This window comes from Actinia tenebrosa, unplaced genomic scaffold (genome assembly GCF_029948245.1).
Source record: "Actinia tenebrosa isolate PJP-AT-01 unplaced genomic scaffold, QUT_ActTen_1.0 PGA_scaffold13__45_contigs__length_12533684, whole genome shotgun sequence".
Classification (NCBI taxonomy): Eukaryota; Metazoa; Cnidaria; class Anthozoa; order Actiniaria; family Actiniidae; genus Actinia; species Actinia tenebrosa.
Genome location: NW_028292573.1, coordinates 4,212,923 through 4,236,552, shown reverse-complemented (window position 1 = coordinate 4,236,552; position 23,630 = coordinate 4,212,923). Strand labels below are relative to the sequence as shown.

The window sequence follows — 23,630 nt, the reverse complement described above, 5'->3', positions numbered from 1 at the left end:
CTTTTTCAGTAACGCTGGGGACGTGGGGGATTCGTGGCACCTGGAATGAAAAAGAAAATCATAAAAACATAAAAATGATGTTTATTTTTTCCCTGTTTGAAAATATCATAAAAGATAGCCAAAAATTCCATTCGTTTTCCTGAAAACGTCAGTGAAAGAAAACCGCGCGAAAATGAACCAACAGACCAAAAAAAGTGTCATTCTCTGGAGTATAATTCCTTGCTTTAACGGTTGGGCAAGAGAAGACACATGAATATGGATGCAACTGAAACAAAGAATCTTATTCTCAAGAGAATTACATGCGTGGTCTGCAAAATAATAATAAAACATTGTCACGAAGGCAAAACATGGGTTTCAGTTTTTGTTTGATTAAATAAAAAATTTTCCCATGCAAGCAACCGTCCACAACACTACAAAACTGTCATGTTAATGAATACTTACTGAAGACTTTTATATCCCTATGTTCAAACTTATTTCATTCATATTTAGTAATTAATTTAACAGAAGACTGTACACATGATTGGCACGAACAAATTGCCTTTAATCCTACCCTGAATAAGTAATAACCCTTGATCAATGGTGTACATTGTAATTAACTCACAAGCGATTGATTTTTGAATGCGTGGATTAAATAGAGATTACGTAGCAACGAAACCATTTCAATTTAGAATTCGCTTAGAAAATTAAAGATGGATTTTTCACCATTTTTGGAGCAAAGCTGAAAATGTTTAGAAAATTGAACAAGAGTGGGTGTATGTTACTGAATTAGAGAAAGGAAAACCGTTTCTAGAGTATCCACTTAAATATAAACATGTAATTTTGATTACAAAATGATCGATTTAATAAACTTTTGTCTGTAAACATACACACATACATAACTCCTATAAAACCGTTTTTAAAACACGAAAAAAACTGAAAAACTGAAAAATACCAGAGAATAACAAAGTAGAGAAAAATAAAGTGATATTTGTCGTTTTGTATGTAACCAGTTCTTTGAACAGCATTTCTTTGAATTGAGTCACATCCGCTCCAAGATTTTGTTATAATTCTTCCGTCACAATAGACAGCTAAACTTCATTCGATAAAAGAATATTAATAAGACAACAAGCTTATAAATTCGTCTAGCAGTGAATTCCATGTTTCCAGTCTTCGTTAAACAAGACGAAATATTGAATTTTTGATCAGACATTAATAGCGAAGAACGACACCAGGGTCTTAGTCTACTACATTGAGGAAAGCTAAAGTTCAGTTATTATTTTGGAGGAGAACGGAGACATAGTGGTAAAAAAACGAGTCGCAAGCGCCAAAGAAAACAAATTTTTGTTAGTGCACAAACACAAACGGCTACAAATCGTTTATGCTGCAAGACCTGAAGTTAAAAGATTTAAACCTCGATCGCTGGAAATATTAGGAAAAAAGCAATTTCAATAGTAAACGATTGATGGTTTATCAGAAAACGATTGTACACCATGAAGATACTGATTTGATTTTGCATTTCGTTTGATCGTATATTTTATTTGTGAAGATGGCAAAGCAACAAAAACAAGTGACATTTGCAGAAGAATTAGTCACTGATTTGACTTCAAGAATCGATTCTCACCTGTTGTGTCCAAGTTGCAAGAAGCGTTTCGTGTCGCCATTACTTCTACCATGTCTTCATTCCATCTGCAAATCTTGTTTAGATGATGAAAGGGTTCTTCCCAAAAACGGAAAGACGGCTCGCTGTCCAACATGTTTGGAGCCACTTGATCTACAAAGAGATTTTCCGGTGAATTTTGTACTGAATAATTTAGCTAATGAGGCTGCTTTAGAGACAGGTAGCCCGCAAAACTTTGTACGATGCGACAGCTGTGACTCCAAGGATGAAAGAGTCACTATGTATTGTGACGACTGCTATTTATTTCTTTGTAACTTCTGCGCTATTGCGCATCGTCGAATGAGTGCCACGAGAGCGCATCACATCACCTCGGTTCAAGAAATGCGAACCAAATCGAATAATTCTTCTTACGTTGTCCCTAGACCTTGCTTCTGTGCAATACACTTTAAGAAACAAATTCTCTACTTCTGTAAGACTTGTCAGGTAGCTGTGTGTCGTGAATGCGTCCTTGCTGGGCATCGAGAACACAAACTACAGCGACCAGAAGAAGCGTATAAAGAACTCAAGCTTAATATCACAAACATGACGGATAAGATCAAGAAAAAGCGCAAAAAAATGCAGAAGTCCGTCTCTTCGTTACAAGAAGCTATCACCAAGATAGAAAAGCATTCCAGTAAGATTCGAAGTGCAATCGAAGAGTACTTTGAAACACTTCTAATGGCAGTACGTCAGCGCATGAAAACACTCTTAGCAGAACTAAAAGAAAGAATCCACGGACAACTAAACAAGCTTCAGGACCAGAAATTAAAGCTAGAAGTCACTTTAAAAGTTGCGCAAAACTGCTGCGCGTTTACAGAGAGGGCGGTGTCACGTGGTACAGATGTTGAGTTAATCAGTGTAAGTCACGTGATTGTAAAACGACTGGCGGAGTTTCAGAAAGAGGCATGTCCTTCTCTTGTTATTCCTTGTGATCAAAACCTTTGCTTCGTAGCGGATGGCGTCGATGACTTGCTTGAAATAGTCAGTTCTTTGGGTGGGCTAGAAGATGCATGTCTACCCACCGATCCAGCACTAAGTACCGTGACTGAGAGTGCGTTACAGGTAACGGTAGGACAAGTGTCACGCTTTATGGTCACGGCGTTCAATCAGAGAGGCTTTCGGCAGACTAATGGTGGAGACGTAATATCTGCACAGCTTGATTTTTCAAATTCTTCCCATTTGAATGTCGATAACCTGGGGTTTAAGTATAATGTACATGATAATAATGATGGTCAATATACTATCGCTTTTCTTATCAACAAGCCAGGTGCATACCACATGCATGTGTCAATCAATGGACACCCAGTACAAGGAAGCCCTTTGGGTGTCACTGTTACCCCGAGTGACTGGATCGGTAGTGGGTGCATCCTCAGTGGCGAGAACTATGGTGGATTCTCAAGTCCTCATTGTGTATTAACAGCCAAGAACAACGACATTATCGTTGCTGATTCACATCATCATCAGATCAAAATCCTTAGCTCTGATGGCGCGCTCATTAGAAATATTGGAACCCAAGGAACTCTTGAAAGACATTTCAACTTCCCCTTCTGTGTCGCCTTGAATACACGAAAGAATCTACTCTTCGTTTCCGACAGCCACAACAATAGAATCCAGGTTCTCGACTACTCGGGAAACTTTCGTAACAGCTTCGGAAGCTCCGGAACCGACGATGGCTTACTAAACCACCCTCATGGTATAGCTATAGATTCCGATGACACGATCTATGTCGCTGACTCCGGGAACGGTCGAGTGCAAATGTTTTCTCCGTTGGGGGACCTACTGGGGAAATTGGAATCCAAGTATCTGAGTCGTCCATGGGGCGTGGCTTTAACTCAAAAAGGACAAATTGCGGTCACTGATTACAATTATCATAAAGTATTTGTGTTCAACAAAGATGGCTCTCTGAGCTACCATTTTGGTTCCCGTGGGAGTGGTGATGGGGAGCTGAATAACCCAGCAGGTATCGTCGTGGATGGGGAGGGGCAGTTCATCGTGGCGGATCGCAGTAACCATAGGGTGCAGATCTTTCAGCCTGATGGGACTTTTGTTACTCTGTTTGGAGGGAAGGGGACTGGTAACGGGCTAATGAGATTCCCTGCTGGGGTCGCTGTGGACGACACTGGCCATCTTTACGTAGCAGACACACTGAATAACAGAATACAAGTGTTTTCTCTGACTGCGGCGTGAAAAAGAACTGGTGATACAGCACAAGGGAGGGGTGGGTAGAGGTTCCATTTGACGTAGCAGACACACTGAAGTTACCTTTTAGAGTTTTATTGGTTAGTTAGGATATGTATAAGCAAGGGTTAGGTTGCTAGGGTTAGGGTTAGGTCTTCCCTGCTAGGGTTAGGGTTAGGGTTAGGGTAATGCCGGTCATTTTTGTCATTTTTCCAAAGTAGAAAAATTTTTTTTAACATAAGGTTTAAATAAAGCAAAGTTTATTACGACTCGGGAATCACAGTTATAATTTTCAAATCGTTTTTATAATCGAATTTCTACACTTTTAATTATATGGAGCCTTACGCACATTATTTTTAGTGCGCACCTTATGCAAGTAGCTGATACTGAGTAGATTTTGCAGAACTCATTATGAAACAGGTTTTATGTTTTATGATCTTTCATCACAGTCTTCAGTTTGCAAAATGAGCGTATTAATGGTAAAATTTAGTAATAGCGAAGTAATAGCAAAAATTAAGATTAGAGATTATTATGCCTTTGTGGGGTCCCCTTGGGCGATTCCCGTGAGGCATTTGACCTAATTTTACAGAGACATTAATGTTCGGAAGACTATGAAGCAATTCTAGGCTCATTAGATAGGCATGTCATGGAATGAAATCTGATTTTAATGACGAGAGTGTTACGTTTTACTCCCAGGTGTTAGACATTCGAACACACGCGATCGAGGCGCACACTGATCCTGGAGGGAAAAGGATCGGGCTGTGAGGTAGAAAAATGGTCGAGTAGGTCATAATTCAAGGGAGGAACTAAATTAGATGTCAACAAAAGAGGATATAAAATTGGAAATTCTGTGTGTTTTCAGATTTAATAAGTACTGACTAGGGGTTAAGAGTAAGAGGAAGAGGAAGAAAAGGAATGGAGAAAAATTCCTGCAGCGAGTGAAGGAAAATGGCAAGAGAAGATGCATCATTTCTTTTTGTTGTTGTTGAAAATGAATATGTCACATGCAATGCAAAAAATAATTTCATTCTTATCTCATTTGTTCTATTCGTTTTACCCAGCTAAGGCCCTGGCTAAACGAGGAAACATGTTTCCATAATTATGTTTCCTTAATTCCAAAGGTGGCAAAACTGTCAAGGAACATCAGGAAACATGTTTACTCAATATTGGTTAGCGCATGCGCATTTTCAAGATAGAGATAGTGTTGCTAAGTAACGAACTTTTAGAATGTTGACTTTCGTGGCTAAACGAGGAAACATTGGGAAACATTGTTTCCATGCGTCTTGGAAGCATGAAATGTTTCTGCCGCACAGCAGAAACATTTTTGCGTCTTGGAAGCGAATTTTTTTGCACGTAGCAATGTTTCACATGTGGCTAAACTTGGAATCTTCGGGGAACATGCGCGCGGGAAACATGTTTCTGCATGGAAACTTGTTTCCTCGTTTAGTCAGGGCCTAACGTGATACGCCATCTCCTGAACAGACATTTGAGCTGTGTTCAAGCGTAACAGTCGTGCACTCGCGCATGCCATTTGAGTTTCAAAGTCGTGGAACCCATTTGAAAAGAATCACGAGCCTTGCCTTTACTACTTGTTCGAGATGAATTTGACCTGCTCTTGTAGAAATTGAATGGAGTCAGTAACTCAATCTCTCAAGAATTTTTTCGTAACGATTTCAAGATTTAAAAGTTTTTTTTTGTTTTTTTTTTTGGCCTGGGTGGTTTGAGTGCATTTACCAAAAAATCGATAAAAGAGGAAACTTAGAACTCTTCCGACACTTACACTCTGGAAAATTAAAAAAACATTTCTCAGAGGGAGATTTAGACATGATTAGCTCAGTATTTTAATATTGGCGGGAGAGGAAAAGGCGGAAGTTGTAAGATTGGAAAAAAAGACCTAAAAACACCTGCTGTTTTAGGGTTGATACATAATGAGTACAACCTAATGTTTCTTTTATGAGAGTCTTATTCGAGTATTAAGCTCTACCCTCAAGGGCGACCAGTTACGCGTACTTATAAGATGGTCACTTAGGTCCGACCCGCGCTATGCCAATCCGTGCTACAAGTAACTGGCTGATGCGCGCAGGCACGCCCTCATGCAGCTTGGTAATAAAGATTTTTTTAACGTTTTGAAACTAAAGCTTAGAGCAAGATTCGTGCCGGCAAATAATTTTAAAGACATTTGGCTAAATCGACGTCATATTATTTGATTTACGACGGTACTAGTTACCGCACTGTTGTTAGTAGAGCTACGTTTCATAATGCTTCGTTAAATATCGTGACTTTGCTACGCCTAGAAGAGTTTTCTTGTATTCGCACGATAGTACCAACTACTTAGGAGAGAAATGAACTCGAAAAAACGATCTTTCATTTATGTACAGCCAATCTAAAACTGTCACTTTTGGCCACTAATATACCATTTCATTAATAATTCAATAGTCTAAAATTAAAACTGCAGTATTCGTGGCTAACTTTGATAGAATCATGGTGGCAAAAAGGGCTGGTTGAGAAAAAGCGTTCAATTGTGTCTTTGTCAATTAGCCAAATGCTGTAATCCCTTCCCGCCAAACTCACGCGGCGTCAAATTGATTAAATTAAAACTATAACTTATAGCGTTCAGAAAAAAGTCAGGAGTCAAAAACATATCTAGCACTAAGTGATACTCTTCAGCTATTTTCTCTTCTGTTTGTTCGGTATTTCTTCTAGTTTTTTGGCGGGACGAATTTGCTTTAATTTGTATTCAAATATAGTATCATTCTTCGAAGAGTTTTTCACTAACTTTCCTGTTTCCGTCGGAAAAAATTCAAGTTTAATCGTTTTTAAAAAGCAGCGGGGTGTTAGTTTCCAAGCGGATGGAAGACGCGTGAGTAGTTTGGTCTATTTGATGCTTCGGGGACTAAAATATCGGACCATTTTCAAGTTTGATGCCGATATTTTACTGCAAAGAATAATCCAAACCCCTTTTGCTAAAACCCGATAGATTTCCCCCTAGTGCGTATATTAAGCCTCAATAAAAAACTCTAGAGCCTCGCAGATAAAATAATGTTTCTATTTTTATTTTATTACTTTGCAAAAGTGTGACTATCTTTTTTTATTTTTTTATTTTATTCTTTTTAATGTGTGTTTTATATAGTTGATGTATGCAGAACAAGTGCAACTCCGAATCGAGGTCGGGTCATTGAGCATGCGCACTACACTCTCTTCGCTCCTTTCTGCTTGGTTGTTTATGTTGTTTAGAACTTGGTGCAGAGAAAGCTGAGAGGAAGGGTTTCGTCCTGTAAAAATCCGTTTCCATCGAGGTCGATTGAATATCGACGGCCGTCCTCTATCTCTTGATATTTTTTTAAAGGTCCAGGGACAATGGCGGCTCAGGATGGAAAACTTTCGACGACGGAAAGAGTACTTAAAAGTTAGTAGAACCATCCGAGATTTACAACGGATACCTGCCGGTTATGGCGAAAAAGTTGTTCAGCAAAGTATTGGTTGTGATGGCATAGTATTAACCATTCTTTTTTCTTTCTAAACTTAAGATGTCCCTACACCGCCAGTGCATCGGCTCACATTGAAAGATGTTTTCGATTCCAACGGAAAACCCCGACCAGATGTACTAAAAGCTCACTTTATTCTTGAGGGAAGAGTAGAGGAAGAAGTAGCTCTGAGAATTATAAACGAAGGAACCGAACTTTTACGCAAAGAAAAGAATATGTTAGAAGTGGATGCACCTATTACAGGTACCTCGAAAGCTCAAGCTCGGTTTATTTTGCAGGTCTCAAATGAGAGATCTCTGTGCTCAGTGAGTGAGGGACGTACTAGTATAGATGTACTAGCGTCTATTTGTTCTTTATATTTATAGTATGTGGCGATATTCACGGCCAATTTTACGACTTAGTAAAACTGTTTGAGGTTGGTGGCTCCCCTCAAACTACGAGGTACCTTTTTCTTGGAGACTACGTAGACAGAGGATATTTCTCGATCGAGGTGAGTATGATAATCGCGTCTTCGTTTATAAATTTGCTTTTTCATGACTGCGTGTACGAGTTCATCTTGGTAGGCAAATTCCGCAATTGCTGTTGATTAACGGGTTAACACGAAAAAAAAATTCTGGCAAAAGCTGACAAGTTCTTTCCTCGTAAACGGATTTTCCTCCCTTTTTTTGGACGGGAGTGAAAGGATTTTCCGTTCAACGAGCTATTGTTAGGAAATCATATTCATCTTTTCTCACTGCGTCTTTCCCTTCTGAATTTTCCTTGCAGTGTGTTTTGTATTTATGGGCATTGAAACTCCTCTACAGCAACACTTTATTCCTTCTACGAGGCAACCACGAATGCAGACATCTAACAGAATATTTCACCTTTAAAACCGAATGTAAGTCGAGAAATTTTTCTTGTTTTTAGTTTGGTTTACATGGCAGTTTGGGTTGTATTTATTTTCGAGGGGTACGCCTTGAAATATGCTTATTTACACTTTATATATGACTTAGTTTATAATCGCGCTTTTCCTTAATACAATTCCAACAAATGATAGTTGAAGATTTTATTCTTTTATTGATTCTTTTTGAGCTATTCTTGGTAAATGAGATTTCCAGCTTGCGTTTGCTGGTTCGAAAATAGTAATGTAAATCCTACGCGAATAAACTATATGTCGAAGTTTGAATAAATTATTCAGACTTTGCTTCAGATTTGCATGTCCTCGACATTGCAATAATAAAAATTCAAATAGCCTTGTTTCCTTATGTTTTACATCAATATTCAATTTAAACAATTATAATTTCCAACATTTCAACTCGCAATTTCCCACTGATAGTGATGTTGACAATATCAGGAAATTTTTTCTTCTTCTGAACGATCGAGTGATGAATTTTTATGTATCGCTGAAGTAAAACTTAAAGATGCTTTTCTTATTTCAAGCAAAACTTTATCAGAGCTATTCATTTTGTGTCTCTAATTCTCTCGAAACGTCAAAGTTTCCATATCCGAGTGAAATGTTTTTAATCTTGATCAAAGAAATGGGTTTCTTTCAAGAAAAAAATTATCTTTATATTTGATCTATACTCGAAAATTCAGATCGAATTATATTTAATTTCTAAGCTTGATACAGTAAATTTATGTTTTATTCCAACATATATGAGTAATTTTTAAGGGGTTGGATGACAAATTTAAATGAAGAACGCATCTATTCGGACATCGTATTATATATTTCGATTTTGACAGATCGAATTTGATGTGTGAGTTAGTAAATGGGCTACTGATAACCCTTGTTGGGTCATTTTACATTTCTTTAAAATGAATAGCTAGTATGAAACCATCACAAAACACCATTAGTTTGTGTTTTCTTATCTTCCCAAATAACTGGTAGTATTCCTTGTTTCAAGGAATAGAATTCAAGTTTTGAACTCAGAAGGACTTCTCTTGTCTTGTTATGTAAAATCCACAGATGTAAACAGGTTATATTGTTTGTTAAATTATCCACGACCTCAAAACAAATTATCAATTGTTAATTCATATTATCTATCACTAATGCTTCAACCACAATTTTTTCGAATATTTCCAGCAAAGTTCTTATTTGATTAAGAATATGTACCCAAAAGTATACATATATAGTTTTGAAACACAAGGTTATCAAAAGTCATTCCGTTGCTGTTATGTTATAGATACCTTATGTCTATTCCCAGTTAGGCATTATTTGGAGGTAAAAATAATTATGAATATCGACACCCAACAGTGTAAAGAAATTATTTTGCATTTTAAGATTGCATTGTGTTGAAAATACACTGCAAAGGGTCTACGCCAGCACCAAATAAATTCTTAATTAATAGTAACACTCCTTTGCAGTAGAATGATTTTCATATGACCGTGAAAGAAAATAGACCATTTAGTTTGTAATAGTTGATAAAGAACAAAAGAAAATCATTGGTTTAGAGTCTACTACTAACTATTAGTTTGCCTATTCTTTCACGATCATATGAAAATCACTCTATTTATTATATCAATAGATTTTTCTTGGTTTCAGGCAAAATCAAGTACTCAGAGGCTGTTTACGATGCTTGTATGGATTCTTTCGACTGCCTACCGCTGGCAGCTCTGATGAACCAACAATTCCTTTGTGTACATGGAGGCCTTTCGCCTGAGATCCACACCTTAGATGATATTAAAAAGGTTAGTTAATTATGCTCTAAAACTCCTTTAAGTAGGACTACTTTTCAACCCCACAGTGAAATAATTTGTTCTCATCTTCCAAGATATTAACAGGTTTGACTGTTAGAACTTATTCTTCTCTTGGTTGTCTTTGTTTTGCTGCCATCCTTATTCCGCCATACTGTTTGTGAACAATACCTCTTTCATGATGAATTTTTTTTTCCAGGCATGATAAGAATAAACTGAATTAATAATCAAAGCATTAGCAATAGTATTACAAAGCATATGCAGTACTCCTGCTGTTCAAACATTTTTGTTGACCGTTTGTTCTAGACACACAGCACCTTTTCTTCATGTTTCATATTACATTTTGAAGACATTTAATTTATTTCCCACTTCTGGTGTTGGTCTTTATGGTTATGTGTTTGCATTAGAGATAAATGACTTATGTTTCAAACTTTCACTGTTGATTACTGGATATGCATGCATTAGAATCCATTAATGATTTAGCATTCGCACCCAAACACTTGGTGTATTTTGTCTAGTGATAGTACCTTTATGTCTGGAGTAAACTAAAAAGATAAATTTTGTTATCTTGCCTAGTGCAGTACATTCTACGAATGCAAGTAATTTCTGTAAATTATTTTGGAACTACTTAACTCTGAAATATGATTTCGTTTTAGTATTTTGAATGGAATTTTGTAAATAAATCCTATTAATATATAAGGCAAACCCATTTAATATGAAAGGTCAAGAGGTTAATATTTTTATTAGAGATTACCATTTTCATCCATAGGTACTAAGTAAATAAAATATAGTAGTAAATAAATTATTGGTTTGGAATATTTTTGATTAAGACCTTAAAAGATTTACGGAATAAGTCACAAGTCTTGTGAAAATCACAAGAATCCACAACAGTTGTGACTGTAGTGCGTGAAAGACTGAAGTAAAAGGTGTAGAACTCGTAACCTGGTGATGAAATAAGTTATTAATATCAGTAATTTAGGAAAATAATATAGTTTATGATATAAACTTGACTTCATATTGCAGCTCTTTGAGGGATAGATGCTAGTGTTCTTTGATTTATCTTCTAGATTTCTTTTAAAAAAAGAATTAAAAAATACCAAGCTGGTAATTGTTTTGTAAATGTCTGAATAAGCATGAAAGAAAGTTACACACCTGCATAGTCCTTTAAGGGTTTGTAAATCTCAAGTTGACTTGCTAAAGGTTCGCCTGTAAAAACATTGAGTTTTTGGTTAGCTCTAGTCTAGACATGACTTGAGAGTTCCCTAGCTCTCGTTCCCTTCCCTAAAAAGTATAATCGGAACTGGTAATGCAAGATTAAAAATTGTTAGCCAAGCAGAAACAAGTCAATGATATGATCTTTTACTTCCTATTGCTATCTATTACTATCTATTATCTATTACTACTGATATATAATTCTACTTTGTTAAATTAACATGTGAATCTCAAACTCTATCACTATCAATTCAGTTTATTTATTTATTTTTTAGTTGGTATTTTTACCACTTGTCATATATTAATATAATGTAAAACCCTCTGGTCTTGCTTCTAATTTATTCAAAATAGGTTGTTAGAGGGAGTGTCCAATCCGGAAAGCTGATTATAATCACAAACCATCTGGTTGATTTACATAATTTGTAGACCAATATCAAATGAAGTTTGTCATTTCTAAGCAAGACGTTTCCCTCTTGAATTTCTGTTACAAGGGCACAAAGGACACTAGTTTATAAATTTAACCAATTTCCTTCTTCTCACAACCTGACATTTTTAGTCATTACCCACTGCTAACTTATTGTTTTTTTTTGTTTTTTTTTTTTGAGATTTTAAGTAGGTTTTGATATTATTCATTTGAGCATGATTTAAAAAAAGATTTTTGTTAGTTTTTCAGAACTAACTTTCTATAACACACCTATTTCCTATTCTAATTTTAACAATAATGCTTAATTTTGTGTTTAAATAAGGTATGCTGTTAATGAAATCAAGCAGCTGTTTGATCCTACTCTGTGTTGCAAATCAATAATAGGTAACAGTTTGAGTACTTTTCTGTTCTACAGCTTGACCGTATAAAGGAACCTCCTGCATTTGGGCCAATGTGTGACCTTCTTTGGTCGGACCCGTTGGAAGATTATGGAAACGAGAAGACATCTGAGCACTTCAGTCATAATACTGTTAGAGGGTGCTCTTACTTTTACAGGTTAGCCATTTTGTAAAGAAATATCCAGTAGTGCTTTTGACTTCATTCTCTTTCTTTTACTCTCCTCTCTTTCTTTTTACTCTTCTCTCTTTCTTTTTATGTATTTCTCTCTTTTTCTTTCCCTTTCCATTTTTCTCCCTTCCTTTGCTTTTGTTTGTTTGTTTCTCTCCCCCTTCTTTCACTTTGTGTTAAAGAAGGGGAAAGAAAGTGTTTCATCTTTGTGTGTATTTCTTTTTTTCTTCTTCATTCTCCCTTTCTTTGTATTTTCTCTCTGTCTGTTTGTCTTAGCATTTTTGTCTTTTTTCTCTCTTTTTAGTATATATTTTTTCTTTTACAATCTCTTTCTCTTCTTCCTTTTTCTTGCTTGCTCTTGTTCTCTTTCTATTTCTTTTAGCGTATCTTTTATTCTCTCTCCCTCTCTCCCTTCTTACTTTTTCTTTCTTTATTTCTTTGGTATTTGAGCAAACACCTTATATCATAAGCTTTGAAGTAGGTGATATTTATTTTGTCAGTAGAAAAGAAAAATGAAATTCAAATAAATAAAACCCTATGGTGGTCACTTTTTAAATGTTATCAAGGGTTTTTAGTTTTAATGATGTCAAATAGTGACTTAAAGGGCTTGTCTTGAACAGCAGAGAATGTGTTAATTAGGAGCACAATAAGCATAACAATTAGTGCAAGAAAAAGAATGAAAGTTGCTTTCAAAATGTTGGAACAGCAAAGGCTGCGTTTATAATGTAACAATATTGCGATGAAAAAATTCCTGGACCCCAGTTTGTCCAGACATGTTAGTACCATTTTCTTATTAGACCCAGCTAACTATATAAAGCCTGGCTTTCTTGAAAACTGTGCGGTCTAAAATGACAACCGATGTTTCGATTAAATAATGAATGAGAATGTGTTGATTAGGAGCACAATAGGCCATTTGCAGCAATTGATCACGTGTCAATTTGCCCCATAGCAACAAGCCCGTGGTGGGCAAGCTAACCACGCATTCCTTGACAACAATAAGACTTTGAGTGGCGAAGCTTAGCGATACTAAGACTATACTGACTGTTTTTAACCTTTGTTCTGTCTGGTTTGACCCGATATTCCGTATAAAGTTGAAAGAAGTGTTTTTTTATCGTTGGCGATAATTTTTATCATAAAGATTGGCCGCAAAAGAGAGTTTTTTGTCTTTATTCTGGTCGCCGTGGACAGAAGACGCGTGTGCAAATGGCGGAATTCTCAGGTATGTTTATGACTCATTCAAACCCCGATTTAACATCAAAATTTCTCTTCAATTGTCAAGATTCTTTTGAAATGAATGTAGATATACCTACAGATCCTCTTATACTAATAAAAACTCATATTTGCTAGCATTTGAGGCCTGATTTTCGTTTTAAAACTCGAGGTGTGATATCTTCGCCGACTGCTGGCGGCAACAATTTATAGACTGTTTTTGTGCTTAAAATGCTTCTCGAATTTAATTTATCTTCGAATTTAATGATTCCAGATGAATTGACTGATATATCGAGACTTCCTGAGCTTACATCTCATGTTAATGGTATAGATAGTGGACATGAAGATGCAACGAAGCTTACTACGAAGCTTACACTCTCTCGTCAACATTGTTGTGTCCCAAAGTGTACCGGCGATTCTCGCTACAACCAAGAGCTTTCCTTCCATCGATTTCCAAAAGACACATCATTAAAGGCAGAGTGGATCTCAAAGATCATTAACATGAGATGTAAGCTCAGGAAGTCTCGATATATCAGTCAATTCATCTGGAATCATTAAATTCGAAGATAAATTAAATTCGAGAAGCATTTTAAGCACAAAAACAGTCTATAAATTGTTGCCGCCAGCAGTCGGCGAAGATATCACACCTCGAGTTTTAAAACGAAAATCAGGCCTCAAATGCTAGCAAATATGAGTTTTTATTAGTATAAGAGGATCTGTAGGTATATCTACATTCATTTCAAAAGAATCTTGACAATTGAAGAGAAATTTTGATGTTAAATCGGGGTTTGAATGAGTCATAAACATACCTGAGAATTCCGCCATTTGCACACGCGTCTTCTGTCCACGGCGACCAGAATAAAGACAAAAAACTCTCTTTTGCGGCCAATCTTTATGATAAAAATTATCGCCAACGATAAAAAAACACTTCTTTCAACTTTATACGGAATATCGGGTCAAACCAGACAGAACAAAGGTTAAAAACAGTCAGTATAGTCTTAGTATCGCTAAGCTTCGCCACTCAAAGTCTTATTGTTGTCAAGGAATGCGTGGTTAGCTTGCCCACCACGGGCTTGTTGCTATGGGGCAAATTGACACGTGATCAATTGCTGCAAATGGCCTATTAGTACAAGAAAAAGGATAAAAAGATGGTTTCAAAATGTTGGAACAGCAAAGGCTGTGTTTATGATGGCAGTAACAATATTGCAATGAAAACATTCTTGGGACCCCAGTTTTTCCAGACATGTTGGTAGCATTTCCTTTTCCAGTTAACTGTATAAAGCCTGGCTTACTTAAAAGCTGTGTGGCCTAAAATGACAACCACCGTTTCAATAAAATATTGAAGATCCATCAAAGACAATTCTTGACAACTTTTGATGTGAAATTTGAAAAAAAAATTTTTATTATTGTTGTTTTTAATGACAAATGATATCCACTTTTAAATCATATTTAAAATATTGATATGTGACATTTATTTTATTATTATTTAGTTGACATTATTTTGACCGTGATTGTTTGAATGGTTGAATATTTTTTGAATGTGATTATTGACTTTTATATCTTTCTCCTTTAGCTACCCCGCAACATGTGAATTCCTTCAAAACAACAATCTGTTGTCTGTCATTAGAGCTCACGAAGCACAAGATGCTGGGTAATTATTACAAAACCACTATTAACCACTTGTCAGCCATCAACCTCAATTCACTACCATCCATACATCACTTCAGTGGTCGCTAACAAAGCAATCACTCAAGGCTACAAGGTACTTTCAAAGGATTGTTCAAATTTGAACCTTGCAGTCTCGACAGAATGTTTTCTGTATGACTAGTGAACTGATATAATGGAAAATGGTGAATAACATATTGGCCAATTTATCACAGAGACATGGTATTTCTGGTTGCGAGACATGACTCTTCTAAAGTGCTTAGCGTCTTGAGTACTAGACTAGACATCAGTATCTCAAAGAGTTTGAATTCCCTGCTGCTTCAAGAGGTGCTTGTTGATCAAACATTGATAATGGAGATAGTCACACTTATGAAATGAGAAGGCCATTCACATTAAATTGAACTGCATTTAATTTGAATATTTCTTGCCCTGGGGCATTCAAATTCAAAAACGTGTAAGAGTAGATAATGGACTCTGCTATTTCTAACAGAGAAAAACAGGTTTTTTTGTTGGGTTTCCAAACGGCTTTTTCTTGTTCAAGATTTTTTTCAAAAAAAAATTATTTTTTAAAGTCCTGCTTTTTTCTTTTTACTTTCTTTTTGGTTTTCATTTGCTATTAAAACTTTTTTTATTTTCCAATGCTTTCACTTTAAGTCATTATTTCTTAAAAAATTGGAAATCCGAATAAAGGCTAGACAATAAAACTTGGAAAAAAGCTGATTTTTTTTTTTTTGAAACCTGGGTAAAACAGGGCATAAAATGAAAAGTTGAACATTTTTCTTTAGTTTTCTCCATGATTTTTCATGACTCTTTGAGATCATTACCTTCCTGAAGCTAATGCTGCTTACTTGAACAAAATGTGTCCAAAGTTCAAATAACCAATTCAATTCCCTGGAGTATTCATAGTCAAAAACATGGCCAAGTAGATAACAGGTCCTTTGAGGCAATTACCCCAACAGCTTTTTCTTATTCTTCAAGTGTTTTTCAAAGTCCTACTGTTTTTGTTTTTCTTTCTGGTTTTCATTTTCTTTTAATATTTTTCTTCTTCTTTGTGATGGCTTTCACTTCAATGTCATCATTTTCAGAAAATGTAAAAATCCAAAAAGGATTTAACTTCAACTAATATTAAGATTTAATTATTGGTTGAGGTTGAACATGATTTTAGTGGTTAAGAGAACAATTTGAGTAGCATGGGTAGCGTTCGCGGCTAACGTGTCGTCTTTCTCTGCTGTGAGTCCAACGGGTCGGGTCGCTGGTTCGAGTTCTGCGGTCGCCACATGAGAATTGAGTCTGTTTGATGTGTTGTTCTCTCCTATGCTACGAGGGTTTTCTCCATGTTCTCTGGTTTACTCCCTCCATAAAAATCTGAGTTGAGCGTTGTTTGCATAGAATATTAAATGAAGTGGTAGTGCGTGTGAGTGAAAAGTGTCTCCAATTAGTGCGAAAGCGCTAGAACAACTAGACACTTAAATGAAAGTGATTTTTTAAAAGGCTTATCCAAAAAAAAGTCAAAAAGAAATCGAAAACTAGCCGAAATGGTCTCAGTATGATGCGTAGTAAAGTAATCTCCATTATTAAATGCTATATTTGCATTTTATAGATATCGCATGTACAGGAAAAGTCAAGCCACTGGCTTTCCATCGCTTATTACAATTTTTTCAGCACCCAACTACCTCGATGTGTATAATAACAAAGGTATGTCTATCGGTCATTCCTTCAAAAATATAACTTTTTGTTCAAGTTTCATTCATATTATTTCATGGCACATTACGTCATTGCCCAAGGGCTTGAAATAACAGCAGGAGATTGGACAATGTGGCCAGAACTGGGACTTGTCCGGTCAAGTCTTTGTCTTACTGGTCATTTTGACCAGTACTGTTGAGCCAGAAGTGAGATCAACCATTATTTTAAGCCCTGTTGCCCCAAATCTAAATGTTATCTGTCCCCCCCACCCATTTTCATGTCATTGTTGATCATTATTGTTTGTAAATATCGGAACATAGACCATGATGAGGGAATCACTCTTGTGATTGATGTTAAAATAACATATTCAAGGGTTACATTAAGGTTAGGGGATCAAGAAGGCTCTAGTAAATGAGGAAAATTCTGCAGTTTATACTACCACTTATAACTTAGTAAATTACGAATTGGTCCCCAGCAATCTCTGGGAAGCATGGGTGGTGTAGCAGTGAGAGCGCTCCTCTCTCATCAATGCAGCTTGAGTTCAAGTCCCGCCGGGTTCAGTGTTGTACGTGAGCAGAGGTTCTAGTATTGGTTCTCTGCTGTGATTTGAGGGTTTTTCTCTGGGTTCTCCAGTTTTCCTCCCTTCACAAGAATCAGCTCCTGAATTCCAATTCAATCATGGAATAAGTGCCACAGGTTTGTTAGCCACTGGCTATTAAGTGCTACCCTCATGATAAAAGGATGTTTTTTTCCTGGGTAATTCAGCTGAGCTGCTATCATCTAAAAACTTAATGGAACCCTGTATAAGTTTAAATAGAAACTGTGTTACATTTTATGGTATTCTTTTATCCTTCTTACAGCTGCGGTTCTGAAATATGAAAACAATGTAATGAACATAAGACAGTTTAACTGCTCGCCGCATCCTTATTGGCTACCAAACTTTATGGATGTGTTTTCATGGTCTTTACCTTTTGTTGGCGAGAAAGGTGAGCTAATAAATGTATTTGATGTTGATCATCTGGAGTGAGTGGGCTGCTATATTATCATGTATATTGTACATTTTTTGATAGCCCAACATACTAAATACTAATTTGAACCGTGGGTTAGCCATGCCCTGACATTTGATCATCCCAAGCTATACCTTAACTTTGATCAGCCCAGAGCTTTTTTGAGGGTATTTATCAAATTTGAAGGGGAGAAAACCCTTAAAATTAGCCTTAAGATTTTTTTTGTTTGATTAGAAGAGAATGACAAGTATTGGTTATCAATATCCATAATGCCGTAAGTGCACTTCCAAGGGCAGCACATGTCATGTGTATTCTATTTTGAGCTAGCTGGCCAAGCCAACATACTGTAGCCCTGACAACATAATTTATCCGTAGCTCTTTAAAATTTCAGTGTTGGGCAAAAGTATATTTTACAAAATGTTCCCAACACATTCCTTTGAGCAACTCCCATTGTAGACCTGTCATTTTCGAGGACAAAACAATAATTTTTCTTGAGAGTGAAATTCCATTGTCAGGTACTTCAGATTAAGTTGTTGGGTATAAACTATTAGAGGATTTTTGTCTTAATTTTCAGCTTTTTGAAGAAAGATCTATTCTCTTGGATTGTAAATATTGTATAATTAGTATATTTTGCTTTTCAGACAGGGGCAAAGTATTTATTTTTAATTATCAGGATCAAAGATTTTTTTGCTAATAAAGATGTTCTAAATCAATTTTTCCAGTTACTGAAATGCTTGTCAACATCCTGAGTATTTGCACTGACGAAGAATTAGAAGACGGCGAGGAAGACATAGACAAGAGCGAATCAATCAAAAGAAAAGAAATCATACGAAGCAAGATACGGGCCATTGGCAAGATGGCTAGAGTATTCACTGTACTCAGGTAAAATGACGTTATAATAAACAATAAATAGTCTTTCCTTACCTGCTGCAATAGGGTCACAGTTTGGGTGACAAAGCAAAGCCTTTCACTCTGTAAGTCCTATGGGTTAGGTCACATATTCTTTCAGACACAGCATACGATATGGTACAATAAACTTTATTTAAAGAGGGTGAACCAGTAACCCAGTGAGTTATCTACCTTACAGCCCTCACATGTGAAAATATTTTCATTGCTGTGCTATTCTCTCCTTTTACCTCAACAATTCCCCCCCCCCCCCCCCCCCCCCCAGGCTTTCACCCTCTATAGAAATCAACATTCAAATCGAGAGTTTTGCGTATAGAATATTGAATGTCTATCTCATGGTAGTGTAATTGTAATACTAATTACAAACCAGTATTCAGGGTTCTAGATTCTCTTTTCTAACTTATGTTGATTCTAACATTGTAATTTTTTGTAATGATTTTAGGGAAGAGAGTGAAAGCATTTTACAGCTCAAAGGCTTGACTCCAACAGGTCATTTACCAGTAGGGCTATTGTCTGGTGGAAAAACAGAAGTCAAAGCAGGTGAGATGATTACTATTTTCTTTTTAGTTACAGCAACAATGCACAGTGCTGCATTTACTTTAGTAGGCCAGAATGCACCATTCTCTAAAGTATCTACAAGGCTAATATGTGAACACAAAAGAAATCACACTTTTTCTTGATGGAATTTGTGACATTTCTTTTGTATTTCCATGTTAGCCTTGCATTCAAGCAGGGGCGGATCCCGGGGAGGGGTGTAGGGGGTGCGCACCCCTCCTTGGTTTGACTTTGTGCCCCTACTCCAAAGATAACCAATACTGTTTTTACCCTTTGATATTAAGGGGTGCACCCCTCCCTGGGTTAACTTTGTGCGCAGCACCCCTCTCTGGACAAAATCCTGTATCATCCCCTGTCAAGATAATGTTGAGAAGGGTCCATTGGAGCCTGTCCAGTCCAGTCAATTGTTTGCCTTGCTGGTCATTTTGACCAGAAACATGGCAACAGGGTTTTAGTATGTTAGCATATATAACTTAATAAAAATGATAACAATTCATGTTCTTAATCTAATTTACAATTATTAATTTGTTTTCTTGATTTTCCTTCCAGCTTTGGCAGGAGTAGATCCCAAACATAAAATCTGCGATTTTGAAGAAGCCAAAGGTCTTGATCGTGTCAATGAACGGATGCCTCCAAGAAAAGACATGCCACCACCTTCTAACTAGTCATTGTTATAATCTTAACCATTTTCTTAACTTTTATTTGCCATTAGGACCTTTTAATGGTGAAAGAGAAAAAAAGATTATTGTAGTATATAAGCTGTAAGCTAGCTCAACAGTTAACGATATTATATTAATGCCACCATTGCAATGGCAGTGAAGACTTGTAGAATACTTTGATTGTGCTATGACAGCGTCAATCTTGAACTAATGTGATGCTGTTAAAACTGGCTAGTGATAAGTACACACCTAAGTTATTACCGTGACTTCCAGGATACGTATAACTTTCGACATAGGTGGAAGTGTTACATGTGTATGTCACTATGTGCTGGTCACCATAGTAACTGAGGACAGTAAAGGCTGTTCACTGCCACCTTAATTTTTCCTTTTAAAAATTATGCCAAAACCTATTTATATGAGTCAGAAGGAAGCATGACAAGAAGTTGACTTCACTCATCTGTATTATGCTTTTATTTTGCTTTTGTATAGTCTATGATTTAAACAACTATACAAAATGTTCTCATTCTTAAATCTTTTTAGTGCAAGAATAATAATAATTATCTAACTAATTAATGTCCTTGAGCAGAAGTATTTCTCTCAGTACTAGAATCCTGGAAATGCACTCCTCCTTGTTGGAGGCCATGAAATTATTTTAGCAGTCATTGTTCCACTTATTTTCAGTGTTGAAACTTGTCTAGTGTAGGCAGTGATAACTGCATTAATGGGTAAACAATTAATCATCTTCTAGAACATTGAATGGGAATTCTCATTGCTAATGATTACAGACAATCCAAATTGCAGTTTATAAATATTACAGACACCAGTAATAAACAGACAGCTGAAGGCATCGAGCTGGGTTAATGGATGATTTTTAAGGAATCATCCATCATAAAGAATCCTTCAATCTGATCCTAGCTTTTTCTAGCTTGCCAGTCATTTGTATGTAAATTATTTTGATTGACATTTTTTATTGCATTTGCATCCTACAAAGTATTCATACTTGTTGTTCAGAATGGATGACCCATTAATGCAGAAACCATTACCTATAAGCCTAAACAAACTAGTGGACTATTACAAATAATAAATTCTGATGGGCTACGTAGGTGTAGAATGTTATTAATGGACCAAGCAATTAGGGAAAAACATTAAAACAGTCACTTTTGCCTTACTTGTGTTCATTATTTTTTTGTTGATATCCAACTAGTTTGTTTATACTAAAACCATTAGATCATGCTTGCTCTCCTGGTTTGCTAGTCAAAAAGCTGCATTTCTGTGTATATTGACTTCAAACTCCACTTGAATGGCAGGGCAGGTCGTGGAACAAGTTTTTTCTTGATCGTCTTACTGTGATCTTAGAAGACTGTTGGATACTAGAGATTACTAAAACAAGTTCAGAGGCTTCACACTAGGTTAATTATTTTAGACAAGACATAAGCTTCAAGAAAGAATTCATGGCAAGATCTCATTTTATAGCAATATCCCAATAACATGCAAACTCGTAGCTTACTAGATGTCTTTCTGTTGCCGTCAGTCATAAATACTCAGCTGGTACATGTTAGATTTGACTTGTGCCAGTGAAAAAAATCAATCTAATTAATAATGGACCAAGTTTGCAAATTATTGCCATTGTTAACAATATTATTTTTAATTCTAAATTGATTTGAATTCACTCTTGTACATGTTTCATTGGGGAAAATCAAATAAAATTATTAAATAGTTCTGAGTAAGAATGTTGTTTACATTGGCAAATTAATATAATACTCAATAATTCGCAAATTAATCAAAATTTTCTGGGCTTAAACTTAATGATGTACAGTAAAAACCCACGTAAAAGAACAAGTGGATTAAGAACACTCGGGCTGAAATTTGGTCAATAAAGTACCATAATTATACACAAAACACATTCAGCCTGAAAAATGAATTGTTCTTATATAAAAAATTGTTCTTAATATATGAAATTTCCTTGACTTTTGCCGAGTATCACTTTTTACTGCAGTATTTTCCTTCAAAGTTTGCTGAAAAGTCTCTATTTTCTATTTGGCATCAATATAATAATTATTTGAGGTTTTTCAGACCCCCACATAGTGTTTTATTTCGAGTCCCTTTGTAGGATCTTGAAGAAGTCCTGAGTGGTAATTAAACTTTGAAATCAAATAGAAAATCCTGAGTGAGTTCTGAGAACGAGATGGATAATAAAGCCAAAGGCAAACTTGGGGGGTATCACTTGAAAATTCTGTGGGGTATTTCGGCTTCAAGTTTGTCAAATGGGGAATATAACAATATGGAAATATACAAGAAAGGGATTCCCTTTGTGTATTTTCATTTGCTCATTATCTGAAACCAGCCGATCTGAATTGGTGACTGTGATCATGAATCATTCAATTGACCCTTCGCAAAATTATCTTGGATGTGAAGCTCACATAAACACAAAAAAATCACACTTTTTCTACAAGGAATCTGTGGCATTTCTTTTGTATGTCCATATTAGCCGTACATTCGATTCAAGATATTGTTTTTTGGGAAGGGTCCATTTGGGTTGGATGTAGAACCTTTATGACACGTGTAGGGATTTCAGTACACTTTTTTTCATTATATAAAGGAAGAATTAATAATCCTCCCACATTCTGTTTTCCCTATATAATTTGAATTTGAATTTAACCCTTTGACTCCTACGACGTCCGAAACCGCCCGTAACAAAAACCGTCCGTATTTCCTACGACGCCCGAAACCGCCCGAAAAAAGGACGCGCCAGAAAAAAAATTCCCCCTCCCCCCCATAGGCTTTTTGTTTGTTTTTATCGCCATAACAATAAACGTCATTAATTAACCAATCAGATGGCGCCTTTTGCGCATATTTTTTCACTATAATTAGGAAATCCACGAGGTGTGAATTCAAAATATTTTTGCGCTCGCGCGGAGACACAAAAACAACCATAACATAGCAAATAGTGTTGAAAACAAATTTAATTTAGAGGCAGAATTTAAAGATTCATGAGATGAAAGCAGCTTATGTGGTTTTGAAGAAGAAGCAGAAGGAATAAAAGAACATTTAGGCGATTCAGATGTGGATTTTTATGGACTTAGAGAGCGAAGAAGAAGATGAGGATTCAAGTTCACAAGATGGCGACCCCGATGAAGAAGAATGGACGAACGGACTTACAATTTCCAGGCTTTGAAATGACTTAAGAATAAACTTTCCCTTGCCAGCCGTACCACAAGAAATGGAAGTTTGCTCATCCTTTGTTGGAGATGATTTATTTGATCTGAATGTCGCCGAAACGAACCTTTACGAACGACAGAATTTGACAGCCTTCCCATGTACGCTTCGTCTTGCAAAATTCACCGAGTAGTTTACGCGCTTTAGTGAGAAGTATTTTCAGCGTTCTTTTCGTAAAACTCGTATAGGTATTCATTTTGGTTCCTTATAGAGGTCCCTATATGAAATTCTTTTCTTTTATTTCATTTTTTTTAAGTTAGACAATGGGTAATCTAAGGTAAGACAGGTAAGTTTAAGCGAGTCTTGCAAAGCAACCGCCATTAGCTGTTTTTTTCGTTGACTCGTCTCACACCAATAAGAGAACATTTCGCTTCATCCGGATAATGCAGGTAAGCAATTTATTGAGAAGATCAATGGGAGGAAAAAAGGATGTGTCCAGTGGAAGAAAAGAGGAGAAAAAACACCCAAGGGACGACCAAATGAGACTATCTTTGAATTCCTTCAGTGCGAAATATGCCTTTGCATGATGGACTGAATACGGCAAGACGGCTGAGC

The 23,630-nt window shown here is 36.2% G+C and overlaps 2 protein-coding genes across 2 annotated transcripts; both read left to right on the top strand.

Moving 5' to 3' along the window:
- Positions 1-1,141: 1,141 nt before the first annotated feature.
- LOC116299392 (E3 ubiquitin-protein ligase TRIM45-like) lies at positions 1,142-4,083 on the top strand. Its single transcript, XM_031708046.2, has one exon. It carries the CDS (start codon positions 1,526-1,528, stop codon positions 3,821-3,823), a length of 2,298 nt encoding a protein of 765 aa, XP_031563906.2. The 5' UTR covers positions 1,142-1,525; the 3' UTR covers positions 3,824-4,083.
- Positions 4,084-7,019: 2,936 nt separating this feature from the next.
- LOC116299393 (protein phosphatase 3 catalytic subunit alpha) lies at positions 7,020-21,027 on the top strand. The gene is made up of 12 exons (XM_031708047.2): positions 7,020-7,220; positions 7,342-7,542; positions 7,665-7,789; positions 8,065-8,176; positions 9,821-9,966; positions 12,024-12,163; positions 14,958-15,035; positions 16,650-16,744; positions 17,593-17,718; positions 18,462-18,621; positions 19,088-19,185; positions 19,750-21,027. Exons 1-12 carry the CDS (start codon positions 7,172-7,174, stop codon positions 19,863-19,865), a joined length of 1,446 nt encoding a protein of 481 aa, XP_031563907.1. The 5' UTR covers positions 7,020-7,171; the 3' UTR covers positions 19,866-21,027.
- The last annotated feature ends 2,603 nt before the right edge of the window (positions 21,028-23,630 follow it).